At 41.7% G+C, this 12,905-nt stretch overlaps 2 protein-coding genes across 4 annotated transcripts; one reads left to right on the top strand and one right to left on the bottom strand.

Annotated features, from left to right (window-relative positions):
* The first annotated feature begins 1,817 nt into the window (after window positions 1–1,817).
* LOC109854654 (mitochondrial pyruvate carrier 1) lies at window positions 1,818–3,124 on the top strand. The gene is made up of 3 exons (XM_020427981.1): window positions 1,818–2,367; window positions 2,499–2,599; window positions 2,792–3,124. The coding sequence occupies exons 1-3, from the start codon at window positions 2,312–2,314 to the stop codon at window positions 2,959–2,961; spliced, it is 327 nt and encodes a 108-aa protein (XP_020283570.1). The 5' UTR covers window positions 1,818–2,311; the 3' UTR covers window positions 2,962–3,124.
* Window positions 3,125–3,145: 21 nt separating this feature from the next.
* Window positions 3,146–12,845, bottom strand: LOC109854651. Of its 3 annotated transcripts, XM_020427963.1 has the most exons (16): window positions 12,467–12,845; window positions 11,669–11,998; window positions 8,167–9,385; window positions 7,903–8,066; window positions 7,037–7,773; window positions 6,832–6,950; window positions 6,600–6,744; window positions 6,383–6,512; window positions 6,130–6,295; window positions 5,868–6,048; window positions 5,414–5,775; window positions 5,034–5,190; window positions 4,654–4,785; window positions 4,295–4,412; window positions 3,948–4,102; window positions 3,146–3,813 (listed from the first exon to the last, which is right to left on the bottom strand). In XM_020427963.1, the coding sequence occupies exons 5-16, from the start codon at window positions 7,684–7,686 to the stop codon at window positions 3,708–3,710; spliced, it is 2,421 nt and encodes an 806-aa protein (XP_020283552.1). In that variant the 5' UTR covers window positions 7,687–7,773; window positions 7,903–8,066; window positions 8,167–9,385; window positions 11,669–11,998; window positions 12,467–12,845; the 3' UTR covers window positions 3,146–3,707. The 3 variants fall into 3 exon arrangements, with proteins under 3 accessions (XP_020283552.1, XP_020283551.1, XP_020283554.1); XM_020427962.1 differs by having other exon boundaries at window positions 7,903–9,385; XM_020427965.1 differs by lacking the exon at window positions 11,669–11,998 and having other exon boundaries at window positions 7,903–9,385.
* Window positions 12,846–12,905: the final 60 nt, after the last annotated feature.

Here is a 12,905-nt window from a genome sequence, read left to right as displayed (position 1 = left end):
CTCTCTCTCTCTCTCTCTCTCTCTCTCGCACATATAGCAAGTGACTCGAAACAAAATTATTTATGATAAAATTTATAGAATTGTAGACAAAAGAGAGAGAAAGGAGATATTTTTTTTTGTTAAAGTATATCCGAGACTTATTATAATAATATTATTATAATAATTGTAAAGCTATTTGATACTTATTACACGTTGTGCACGGAGTAAGATGTATGTGGCTTCTCTTTATTTTGTAACTATACCGAGTATATGATATGGAGATATATGAAACGCATACGTGTGTGTATGCGCGTTTCGTATCTGATAAGTCTTGACAAGATTCTGTCAATGCATTTGGCATCGAGAGAGAAAGACGCGAGCAGCGTCCTGACGCGCCAAGTACACATACATATATATATATATATATATACACATATATATACATATGTAAACCCTGCGGATTTAATAATGGTATAAGTAACTGACAGAAAAAAAAAAAACACAACGTAGTAATCTCTCTTTGATTTTATTGTAAAAAGTGTAGAATTTTGTAAGATATTAGCAGTAGCTTTATATATGTTGTGTTGTGTGTGTGTGTTTGTGCGCACGCGCGCGTATACGTAAATACACGCCAAACGTATGTATACATATATATGTACGTACGTATGTATGCATGCATGTATGTATGTATGAATATGTATGTACACACACAATATTATTACCGTCTATGCAAAAAATATTTGTATAGACACCTATATATATACCTGACCAGTGTGGTATTAATAAATTATGAACTTTTTTGGTACCTCTCTTTCGCATGTGATTTATTCTACGTACGCAAGGTAAAAAATCTCAATGACCGGGCGAGCACCTGGACCCCGGACATTTGCGAGAGAAATAATTATTTAAAAAAATAAATTTTGTACGTGCAAAGTTAGAAAATCAATATTCGAGAAAGTGCACTTACACTTGAGAGTTGTTATATTTAATATTTACATATATTTTGATTTACTACTTTAATCAAAAATCCGGCCGTTGAGATATTTACCTTACGTATTATATATATATATATTTATTTATACAAGATAAATATGTATATATACAATAAGTAGATGTTATCCACATTTGATGAGCAAATAGACAGATAAAATGACGCTCTTGATACAAGAGGAAACTATCCCAAACACAGCTGAAGAAATAGATGTTATATAAATGTATTATATTTATGTAACATCTACTTACATAAATATAATACATTTATATAACATCTATTTTTCTTCAGCTGTGTGTTTGGGATAGTTTCCTCTTGTATCAAGAGCGTCATTTTATCCGTCTATTGCTCGTCAAATGTGGATCAAAGATAGACTAACATTTTTAAAAAACAAAAGCGAGCTATCCGAACGCATCTTCGATGACACAATAATAAATGACAATACATGTACGAGGACAATATATTGAAAACAAAGTTGCGCGCAACTTTTTTGTAAACGTACTCGCATAGAGTTTTTTGTTTTAGAAAAAGATCACACACTCTATTTATTGCGTAATGCAAGAAAAACAAATTTATCTCAGCAAACACAGAGTATGCATATTACGTTACAAACTCGTCTCTTTTTCTCTTTTGCATATTCCGCAATTTTTTCAAACAATATTTTCAATATTGTGCGCGTCGACTTCCCGTGTAATTTAAATGCAAAATTCTTATGTAAATTTTTCAAAAGTCGCGCGCGAGAATATTCGCAATATTCGCGATCTTGTTTTTGAATCAAATTTTTTAAATTAATAAGGAAACAAATGTTTAAAACATCTCGTTCAAAGCTCTAAATCGAGGTCGATGAGTCGGTATTTTATTGTAAAAATTAATAATTTTATTGTAAACACATACGATGGAGCGAGATAACGTTTAAAACATTTCATTGCATGCGCACACATATATTGCCTCACTTTTTAAAAGTCGATCGTTTGAAATGCGCACGCGGATGTGTTGAGATGAATGCGTGTGTACATACAGTTACATATATATATATATGTGTATACAAATGTTCTAAAAGCGTGTAAAAAAGTTATTGTACGGAGCCGCAATTATGTTCTTTACAACGTTCCTCAATAACTCTACTTTGTACATGCGCGATTATTATGCAACTTTATGCGTAATCGGCGCCAAGAGCCCGTTTTTTCCTTCACACACATGCCACACTCGGTGCCTTGTTGATCGAGTCAAACCCCTTTGGTTGAATCTAGATAGATCTGTTGATCGCTGTTGACGATAGTCGCTCTCGGTCAGTGTGGTTTTTTTATCTTGTTTGAAGTGGGCACGTTCAATCGTTCCAAGATGAATCGTGTAATGAAGGTCTTGAAGAGCAAGGAGACTCGCGATTATTTCATGAGGCGAGTAGTGGTTATGTCGTCATCTGTATAAAAGAGTATCTCACACACACACACACACGCACAAGCACACTTTGTGGTCCCATCAAATATCGTTGCCACGTTCTTGTAACAATGTAATGTTCTTTTTTCAGCACGCACTTTTGGGGACCCGTTGCCAATTGGGCGATACCGATCGCTGCTCTTGCCGACATTCAGAGAGACCCCAAATACATCAGCGGAAAAATGACCTTTGGTTAGTTACCCCCTAGTTTTTCCCAAATTGAATCTCATGTTCGCGAGTTTTTCAGGAGATGTTTCTTCAGAAAGAAACACAGTTGTCTTGTGTCACATTTTTAGACGCTGTAGTGTTATTAGTTAATATTTTATCTTCTTCAACTGCTCATTGAATACCTATTTTTCAGGATTATTTGCTAATCTTTTTCAGCTTTATGCTTATACTCAGCAATGTTCATGAGATTTGCAATCAAGGTACAGCCGCGCAACATGCTTCTATTCGCCTGTCACTTTGTCAATGAAGGTGCACAAATAACACAAGGTTGTAGATTCATCAAATATCATTATCTAATTAAATCAGAAGAACATGTACAGAAATAAATATTAAAAATAGCAATTATATATCAACAAATGTTTATACATGTTGTATAAACATTTGCACAAAACACAATATTGCAAAATAATCTTTACGTTAAATAACAGAAAAGGAGGGAAAGAGAGAGAGAGAGAGACAGAGATGTAGATAATTCAATAAATGTAAATATATATAACAAATTACCCTTGCTCTTTTTCATCAAATTTATTTCGGTAAAAAATCACTAAAATTATACAAAAGCACTTTGGCATGGCACAATTCTGCGTTGTATATATAATATATATAACATCTTTATTTCACATGTAAAAGATACAAAATATTTCAATATAAAAAAGAAAATTATATATCGTTTAACAAATACGTGTATCAGATCTTAGTCGTATATGTGTTTAAATTCATTATCGTAATATAAGCCGTAGCAATCAGATCAGAAGTATAATATTGGCAGTAAACACTCTACGTACAAGATAAGACGCTCACTCGATTTATTGAGAAATATTTTTAAAATTATTTATATAAGAAACTTAACTTGATAAGCTCTATTTTTGTAGGTTAAATATTGCTTGTTGAAACATGTATAAAAATTGTATATGTATGTATAAAATCTGAGATTAACATCCCTCCTGACTTGCACACACGTCTCTCTATTTGCACTAAAAATAATTTATCTTATATTTAATGGACGGATATATCGTCACAAAGTACAAAAAAATTCAGTAACTGGACGCTTTGTACTACAACCATTTTGTATTCATCTTCTTTGCATTAGAAAAAATGCTATTAGCGCTGATAACAGTAGTATCCAAGTAGCTTCATTTGACGAAGCACCAGCTAATCTACACTTGTACATATCGTACCTAGAAAATCATAAAGTAAAACATTTGTATAAGTTAAATACGATATATTCGTCAAATCTTATGTGATATTTATACTAACAATTAATTTCAGAAATTTTAAATAATAATTGATTTGTAAAAGAAAATGTGAGTACCTCGTCGCGTTGTCATTGACAAGATTCAAAAATTCTGCTTCAACTATTTGTCCGTCGAAATAAGTGAATGGACTTTCAAATGGATATTCGAATCCCTGCTTGCACATACATTTGTATCCACCCATCTCAAATCTTTTTCCAAGAATGGGTTCACACTATGGAAACATATACATTGTTTAGAACTCGTTCTTGGCACAAACATACATTTGTGAGAAAAACTTATTTGCAAGACAAATTTATTAGTTTTTAAAATATGTTTTTTATTGTAACACGTAAATTATCGAAGTATCTTGTTTTTTTTCTTAATACTTTACGAGAAGGAGAGAAAGAAATTAATGTCGACTTACATATGACGTCTTTTTGTCGCACTTGTGCGTACCCATGAACGCGTTCGGTTTGTAAAATTTGTCATCACATTGGTTTATACGAAGTTCAGCCAAGTCCATGGTAACAACCACAACACCTCTGTGCAAGAACGTCTTAATATTATAAATGTAATCTTTGTTTCTTCTTCAGCTTTTTTTTTTTATTATAACAAAACTAGTTCCATGTGTCTGTAAAGTGCATCTCTCTCTCTCTCGCTCGTTCACTCACTCGCTCAATAACTCTCTCACATACACACGCAAAAAAGAGAGAGAGAAATATGAGGATGAAAGGGAAGACGCGTCTCTCGCGTGTAATCGTGCACCAACACCTAGATACTCACTTGAATTCCAGTTTCTCCTTCAAGCTATCCCAGCCGAAAAACGGGGATGCATAGGTAATTAACCACTTCTTCACCTTGCCGTTACAATCGAAGTACGGAGTTGTCCAGTATCCGTGATCTAGCTTCGCTGCCCTACGCAGACGGCGCCGCGTTCCCACACATTAGAATAAATCGTACTTTAGAGATCAGAGAGAGAGAGAGATTCCCCTCTCCCTCCCCCCCTTCCTACCCCCCCTCGGTCTCTCTTCGGGAACGTAATCCTTTTATACCTTAATGCTCGACTGTATTTTATCGCTCACATCGGTGCACATCGATGAAATACAGTCGTCAGCTTCGACACACGAGTTTTGCACAATGACAATTAATAAATTTGTATTTACCTGTAATACGTTGGATAATGTTCATATTTTTTCAAATGCTCCCCGGTCTCGTTGAATCTCTCGCGTATTTTTATGTAGTATTTCTCCAATTCGTCAAAATTTGTCGCCCAACGTTGTTTTAACGTTTGGAAGTAAACGTTGTTCGTGTACAGTTCCTCTGGAAATCACGTTAATTAATTAACAATTTGCATAAAACAAGTTGACCGGTAAAAACAAAGCTTCTAAATTATTATAACAAAAAAATATTGTGTCTTTTGCCGGAATAGTTTGATATAAGTTGTATAATTTACTATGAAATAAGTTTATTAATCATGTGCGAGACAAAAATACTTCCAATTTTTTTGGGGGGTTACGCAAAGTGTGTGAGAACTTTTTGTTACCTGTTTTATTGAGTCTGGCCAAGTCCTCGATCTTCAAATTACGCGTATATCGATCGGTCTTGTAAGCGTACGGAGCGAAGAACGTTCTGTTGGTGAATTTGTTACGTTCCCAAAATGTGCCGGCGGAAAATATCTTCGACCCACCCCCGACCACCAGAGCCAATGTTTCCCCAATCATTTGATCTTCCGTGAGCGGTTTGTCGGCTATTCTTTTGCCGGAATAAACTTCCAACGGATCTGACACTTGCAAGAACGCGCTGATAAAGTTCGCCAATCTAGTCGCCATCTTTGCCTCGTTTTCGAAAAACTCTTCCGCCCCGTAACTAACGTCGCCACGTAATTTCAAATCTTCCGGAGCAAATCTAGTAGAAAGACAAAGAGTGTGATATCAAGATAAACGTTTGAAATTTAAAATTTTATTCTCCGATCGTAAGAAGTGCAAATAGTTACGTACTTCTTGCATGTTGTTTCCGTCACACTTTGCATAAATTTGAAAACCTGGTCGATGTTCATTTTCGGATCGCGAAACGCGGCCGGACCGGTCGAATAATTTCTGTAATGATAATACTCTTCGAGATATCTCTCTCTGATGTGCGGCGGTGCTCTTTCCCACAGCACCGGGTCCTTTTGAATCCCTGCGGAAGTTAAGTTTTAGATTGCTTTGTTGACGTCACAAAAGTGAACAAAAGAAAACAAAAAAAGGGCAAAATACGTACAGCCGATCTTCAGGCAATCAAAACCGTTGTAATACTGTTCTTGAGTGGCTCTTTCCACTATTTCTCCGAGATAGGGTCGTCTCACGACAGTTGGCAGTCTGTGACGCGGTTTACACGTGCACTGATAGCCGCCTCTTCTGAATCCCCAACCGTGCAACGGCTCGCACTGTAGATAAAAGAAACGTCCAGGTTCAAAAATCATCAATTAACAAACTCGATCGATTTGTTGTGTCGCAACAATTTAAATGCGTACTATAGTTGTGTCGGGTTTACATCTCGTGGTATTGGCGAATCTGTTAGGACCGGGGTTCCCTTTGCCCAGTGGACATTGATTTATGTCTATTCTCTCGAAATCCATTTCCATTACCGAGATGGCGGTGTATCTAACATACAATCACGGTATATAAATTTGCGCGAACGTGTAAATGCAAGCAAGTTTCTCTATCAGACAGACTTTTGCAGAGACTCACGTTGGGTATTCGATGTGCCTGAAACCCGTGTGTCGCGGATAGATGTCCACTATCGGCGCTATAGCGGCCACAAGCCACTTGTTCGATCGGCCACAATCGAAGTAGGGTTGAATCCATCTCACGGGTCCCGAAAGCTCTTCGTCGCCTAAAAAAATTAATTACGATCGAATACAACAACGTCCGCGAATATCAAGCTTTTAGCTTTTAGTTTTTTTTTTTTTTTTCTCGTTACCAGGTGGGCCGTGGAAGGAAAACGTTTCGTTTGTGTTATTGGCGTATCGAATTTCGACGTTGTAAGTTGTTTTAGTGTCATGTCTTTTGTTCACCTTGTCCGGCAACCACGCCTTGTACCTGCCAAACACATGATTCGTTACTTTTATATGTGAGATATAATTTTTACCGGGAAAGAAGTCACGTTTTTTTTTATGCGAACGTACCATTTGTTTATGCGATACAAGTCAGTGGTGTAATCGGAACTGAGCGTGGCAGCGGGAAACGCTCCCAAGTCTTTCGCAATAAACGTGTTCATGGTTGATATCCTTTCCAAGTGTATAGGATCGTTGAAGTCGTCCGCTCTGAAAGTGCGTGGGGCAAATCTAGGGAAGGTCTTGTTGAAGAAACCTCTGTAGGACGGCGAGTAGGACATATTGGGCGCAAAGTAGATGGCGGAGGCATTGATGTAGGGATTTGCGGAGACATCGGCCACCGTAGACAGATAGTAGTACATCATGCCAGGATCGTAGGTGTCGTTGATAGCCGGACGAATAAATCGCGACTGTAAGATGTAGCTCCAAAAGAAGCCCCTGTTGAGGGCCATGTTGTGAAGATGCAGCAGAGCTGTACGATTCGGAAGTATCGGGTTGACGTGGATATCTTCGATCCTGGGCAAATGCGACACCGTATCCTCGGGCAAGAAGAGACTATCGAGACGTTGTATCTGACAATTATCCGCGTTCACTTTGTCCATTCGCATGCGAATGTCGTCGAAGGCATCGCGAGTCTGCCACTCGTACTGGCCGACCACGGCAACGCCCAGCAGCAAGCAGGCGACGACAATCGGCGTCGTCGCGTGACAATCCGTACCCATTTTTCTACAAGTGCCGATACTAATTGGGATATCGTCGTTAGAACCAATTCATAGACGTTCGAACGTGACACCACCGCTAACGGAAGCCTGTGCGTGCGTGAGGAAAGTATTTTATTAATTAAATCGAAAAGTGTGTATATCGGATATCTTGTGGTGGTGGTGGACGCGTGTCGAATGTGAATCAAAAATAGTGATTAGATCTTCGAATCATCTTACCTTAGACCTTATTTGTTTTTATTGGGAGCGAGATTGCGCTGACCACGCGCGCATCCGAGGTAAACACGCCCAGTTGTGCGCGTTGTCTAGAGTCTTGAGTTATGACGTCACCGCTGACTAAGTTACGTCGCGGTGTTAACGTTGAGTTTCGATGAACGTAAAGGCTTGGGAAACAAGCGACAAAAATTCAAGCAATAAGCGAATTGACCAATCACAGACAAGCTTTGAAGAAAACGTTCCAGGTGTGTTCTCCACATCGCTCACCTGTGATTGGCAAATTCGCTCGAGTTGTTCCCCATGTTGCTTCATCGGTTCTAATCCGCTAGATTGTCTTCGATTAAAATTCGCTCAGACTTAATAAAACATTTTCAACAAGAATGATCGTTTCGCTCATCCCGGCCAAACGTTTCGTCACCTTTCGTCGGGTCTCTCTCGTCGATATTCTTTCGGGAGCAGGTTTCTTCGAAATTCCCGCGCTCCCGAGCTAACCTCTAAAACGAGTTCCCGCGCGGAACTCCCGATTCGAGACGATCACAAATCCGTGTCGTCGTCCGATCTCTCTCTCCCGCGGATTCTTATTACAATTTCCATCTGGCAATTTTTCGTCTCGTGTAATTCGACTCATCCCACCCTTTTTCTGAGAGGGTTAACTGATGCGTCGTCCGGCTGTAGTTCCTCTCTCTCTCTCTCTTTCTCTTCGAGTGCATGTATGTAGCGTTGAAATAAAAAAAAAATGCACTTCCCTTGCTAGGCGGGCAAAGTTCCCAGAGCCATAAGAGGAAAACAAAAGTATGACTTAATACGAGATAACATTTAGGCGGCTTTTATTATGATAATCCACATATAGCGCCCTGGTCCAACGACCCCCCAAGGGGTCTTCTCCTCTCTTCCAAGGAAGAGGGGTTCTTCCTTCTCTCCCGTGTGTGTGTGTGTGTGTGCGCGCGCGCTCTCTTCTCTCCCTGCTTTCGTTCAGACTCTTCTATACACGCTACACACGGCCGTTCTCGAACCGGGCGGTGGTATTATTGTCTTGCAATACAGGTTCACCCCTATTTATCTGCGGAAAAGGGAGAATTTCTCTCAGCGCGACGAAACAAGTTTGTGCGAAGAAGAAGCGTGGAGGAAACAGCGCCGACTCGCTGGGGGTCTCTACTTGCGGCCTCATGTTAATGCCACGGCTGTTTATGCATGTGTGTAGTGGTCGCGCGAGCGCGAGAGGGAAGATGACAAGGCGAGTCGAAGAATAAAGAGAGAGAGAAGGACGGTGTGGAAAGAGGAGGGGCTCCTGAGAAAAATCTTCCTCACTGTCTACACACTCGTGGTGTGTGGATCGTCGATATTAACGTGGGAAACAAACTAAACCTGCGCGACGCGGTCATTAAGTATTGTCGTCGAGAAAAGTATCTTCTCTTTTCAGCTACTGGATCATCGCCTCGATGCTTCGCACATGTTCGGGGCAGACACTCCTCCTGGATGGCAATGTCTGAAAAAAAAAAAATAAAAATAACAAATTTTTGCGACTTACTTCGTTGTGAAAAAAAAAAGGGTTCAACGGTCTGAGACCGTCGTCGGCGGAAGCGCAACAGAAAGACTCTGTTGCGAGTCTGTCGACAAAATGTCCACCGATTCTGGACGTTAGATTGGCAGCAATAAAGACTCGCATAGATCAGTGGCGAAAATAAAAAAAAAAAGATAAAAAGATCCTCGTTCGACGGATCTGCTCGGATAGTTTCAAACATCAGCGAGACTCTCTGCTGGCGAAATGTGCGGCTCATTTGGCTTTGTTCGCGTGAATTTGCTGCCAATCTAACCGGCTTGTAGCAACAAGAAACATTGTCGTTGCAACAACGACGTGTGTGGGAATTAACAGCGCAATTATTTTAGAAACCGTAACGTAAATCTATTGAAAAAAAAAACTACAAAAATCTACGAGTTGTACTTGTCGTGTACAATTCGATTATTTCGCCTTCGCGTTTTTTTTTTTTTTTTTCACCATTGCCCGTGAGAGATTTGTACGGGAAATGACAAATTTAAATAAAACCCCCGTAGTTTTTTTTTTTTTTTTTTTTTTTCCAGTAACACAGAAGTTTCCGCGGCGAGAAACGGAGTGAGGAATTCGCTGAAATTTCAACCTCCCACGACAATGGCCGCGCGCCGTAGCTATGCAAAAAAGTGCATTGTCTGCACGACGCAGACGGCCAATTGGTGCGTCGTCGAGAGAAACGGCGCGCGAGGAGGAATCGAGAGACGCGCGGAGGGAAAAGGAGGGAGGGAGGGAGATAAAGATAAAACGAGGGAGAAGGAAATGGGGAAAGTGGAGGAATAAAGACGACGAGACGAGAGAAAGAGAGGATTAAAAGGGGGAGGGAAGAGGGAGAGGGAGGGAGAGGGAGAGGGAGAGAGAGAGAGAGAGAGAGAGAGAGAGAGAGAGAGAACGCGGGAAAAGAGAGAATGCTCCAGAAGGGAAACGAGAAACGAGGAATAGGGCGAACGCGAGAAACAGGGCGTTGCGATGCGCGGTGTACTCTTTGGGAGAATTGAATTTTTGCGGCGAAAGTGCGGCCTGAAGTGCGCTCGTAGCCGGCCAGCCGGCGCGGCGTGTCCGGCCGTTGATAGTTTCCAGGACGGCCCGCTTCCGGCAGTGCCGCGGCGCGCACGGCCGGCCTGCTTGCCTGCCTGCTTGCCAGCCAGCCAGCCAGCCAGCCAGCCTGTTCGCTTACTCGTTCGTTCGTTCGCTCGCTCGCCTGCCTACGTACGTGCGCGCGATTCTCAACAGATAAAAATAATCGCCAAGAAAGTACAAGTTCCAGGCTGAACAGGTTTCTGCAGAGCGACGAGAGCGAGCGAGCAAGCGAGAGAGCGAACCAGCCGGTTGACGCGGTCTCGCTCTCGCTTACGCGCCTCGACGAAACCGCGCTACGCCGCGCCGCGACGGGAGACGCGGGTGCGTGTGCTCCCAACCAGACGGGCTTTACGGTTAGCACCGCAGGGCCGTATCATCATTTAAGAACGCGTCGCGAGATCGTCCCTCCCTCTTTATCATTTTATCATTTTCGGTCTTTTTTTTTTTTGTTCGTTGGTTTTGTCACTTTGATTTTTGTTCTCCGTTTCATTTTGCGCTTTAGGATCTTCCCAGAACGCACATTTAATAAATAATACATTATCGTATCATCTTCTTTTTTTCTCTCTCTCTCTCCCTCGTTCTCTTTCTTTCTTTCTTTCTCTCTGTCTGTGATGCGCTGAGACGCGCCGAGGTCACAGGCATGCGTTCGTGTACACGTATGCGTGTACACGCGCCAACACATGGAGCTTGGGATGCGCGCGCTCGCGCAAAAATCGCGCGATCAGAGAGAAGGAGGAAGACCGCGCGCGATATATAGTTCTCCTCTTGACTCCGCCAATTCGTTGCACTTTTGTGTCGAAGGTCCTTTACTCTTTTGAGACGAGATGCGAGCTTCCTTTTACCTCGCGCGCTTACTCAATATTTGCGGACTTCAAAAAAAAAAAAAAAAAAAAACGTACGAGGTTTCCTCCAAAACGCGAAAGTCGTTTCTTCGCACACGGACCTACCACAAAGGATCAAATGAGTTTCATTGTGCTCGCGTGCACACCGAATATAGTTTTTCAAACTCGTAAGTTTTAGGTACAGTTGTTTTTTAAGTTTCTCTAGCCGCGAAAAAAATACGAGATCAATCCGGAAATGTGTTTCGTTATTTTGTTACATCGCGCGATGAATAATTCTAATAATATATTTTAAAATATTTACGGATTGCTCCTCTCTGTTTGGCCTCTCTGGCTTAGGTGTGTTTCAAACCACGTTGTAGATCCGAAGTAGATATATGGCCCAGAACGTCAACGCACTCTCTCAGTCGAGAAGATTGGAGAATTATAAAATTTTGCTGATTGACAATTCGCAGCATGTTCCGCATCTTCACGCGAACCAAAAAAAATTGTCGCAGGCTTTTTGTAATAATAGCTTCTAAGACTCATCGAGAGGTCATCCGGAGAAGGTTCCAATCACATCCAAGAAATATTATTCGATCGATTGGTTGCGATACCAAAATCCGGCGTTTTCTCACACCGTGCGACACGGGATCTGAAAAGTGTTAAAGTATCTGAAGAAACGCGCGCAATGAAATTTTATAATACAATACACGCATACACTCGTAGTTTCTCTGTGCAGCCGAGCAATGCGCTGCAAAGAGATTGATAAAAAAAAAAAAAAAAAAAAACAAAAAAGGATATTTGAAGAATTATATAAAGTGGAGCTTTGTGGAAGCGGAAAACAGTCCGAAACAAGGGTGTACCCCGGGGTGACCGGAGTGGCTCGCAACGATCCTGATTAAGGCGGGGCTCGCGTACACCGCGTAGAGTGGTAAACGGTTGAATCGGATTGGACTGGAGCGCGACTTCGCAGCGGCGAGCGTAAGCAAACTGGTTTCGGTTTTGTGGGGCTTGCACCATTGCACCGCTCTTTCAGCCAGACAGTCCAATTTATGCATCACGGCTATGTAGGCACTACACGATATCAAAACACTGCGCCCGGGCCTTAAACACCACTCACCGTTGTCTCGTCGTCCTCATCATCAGTACACCGCCACCGTCGTCGTCGTCGCCGTCGTCGTCGCCGTTGTTCGTCGTCATCGTCATCGTCATCGTCATCGTCATCATCATCGTCGTCGTCGTCGCCGCCGCCGCTACCGCACCCGCCGCTAGTAAAATAATTCACGGAATTTGTGTGTCGTCTATTTAATTTTAATCCCGCATCGTCGTCGGTCGTTTCACACAAGTGCCTACACGCGACTAAATTTTCAACAAGCATCTCTTCGAAAAAAGAAAGAAAAAATATATATCATCGCGCGCCACAAAAGACTGCGATACAAAACGGAGCGTTTCCCTCGTCGTCGTCGTCCGTCGTCGCCGTCGCCGTCGTCGTCGTCGTCGTCGTCGTCGCCGCAGTCGTTCCAAGTTCCCTCGCCGCGTTCATCAGTTACGCTTATCAC

Source organism: Pseudomyrmex gracilis, unplaced genomic scaffold, assembly GCF_002006095.1.
Source record: "Pseudomyrmex gracilis isolate BER0280 unplaced genomic scaffold, ASM200609v1 scaffold_71, whole genome shotgun sequence".
In the NCBI taxonomy this organism is placed as follows: domain Eukaryota; kingdom Metazoa; phylum Arthropoda; class Insecta; order Hymenoptera; family Formicidae; genus Pseudomyrmex; species Pseudomyrmex gracilis.
The sequence above is the reverse complement of the archived record's forward strand: the minus strand, read 5'-3'. Positions and strand labels throughout refer to the sequence as shown.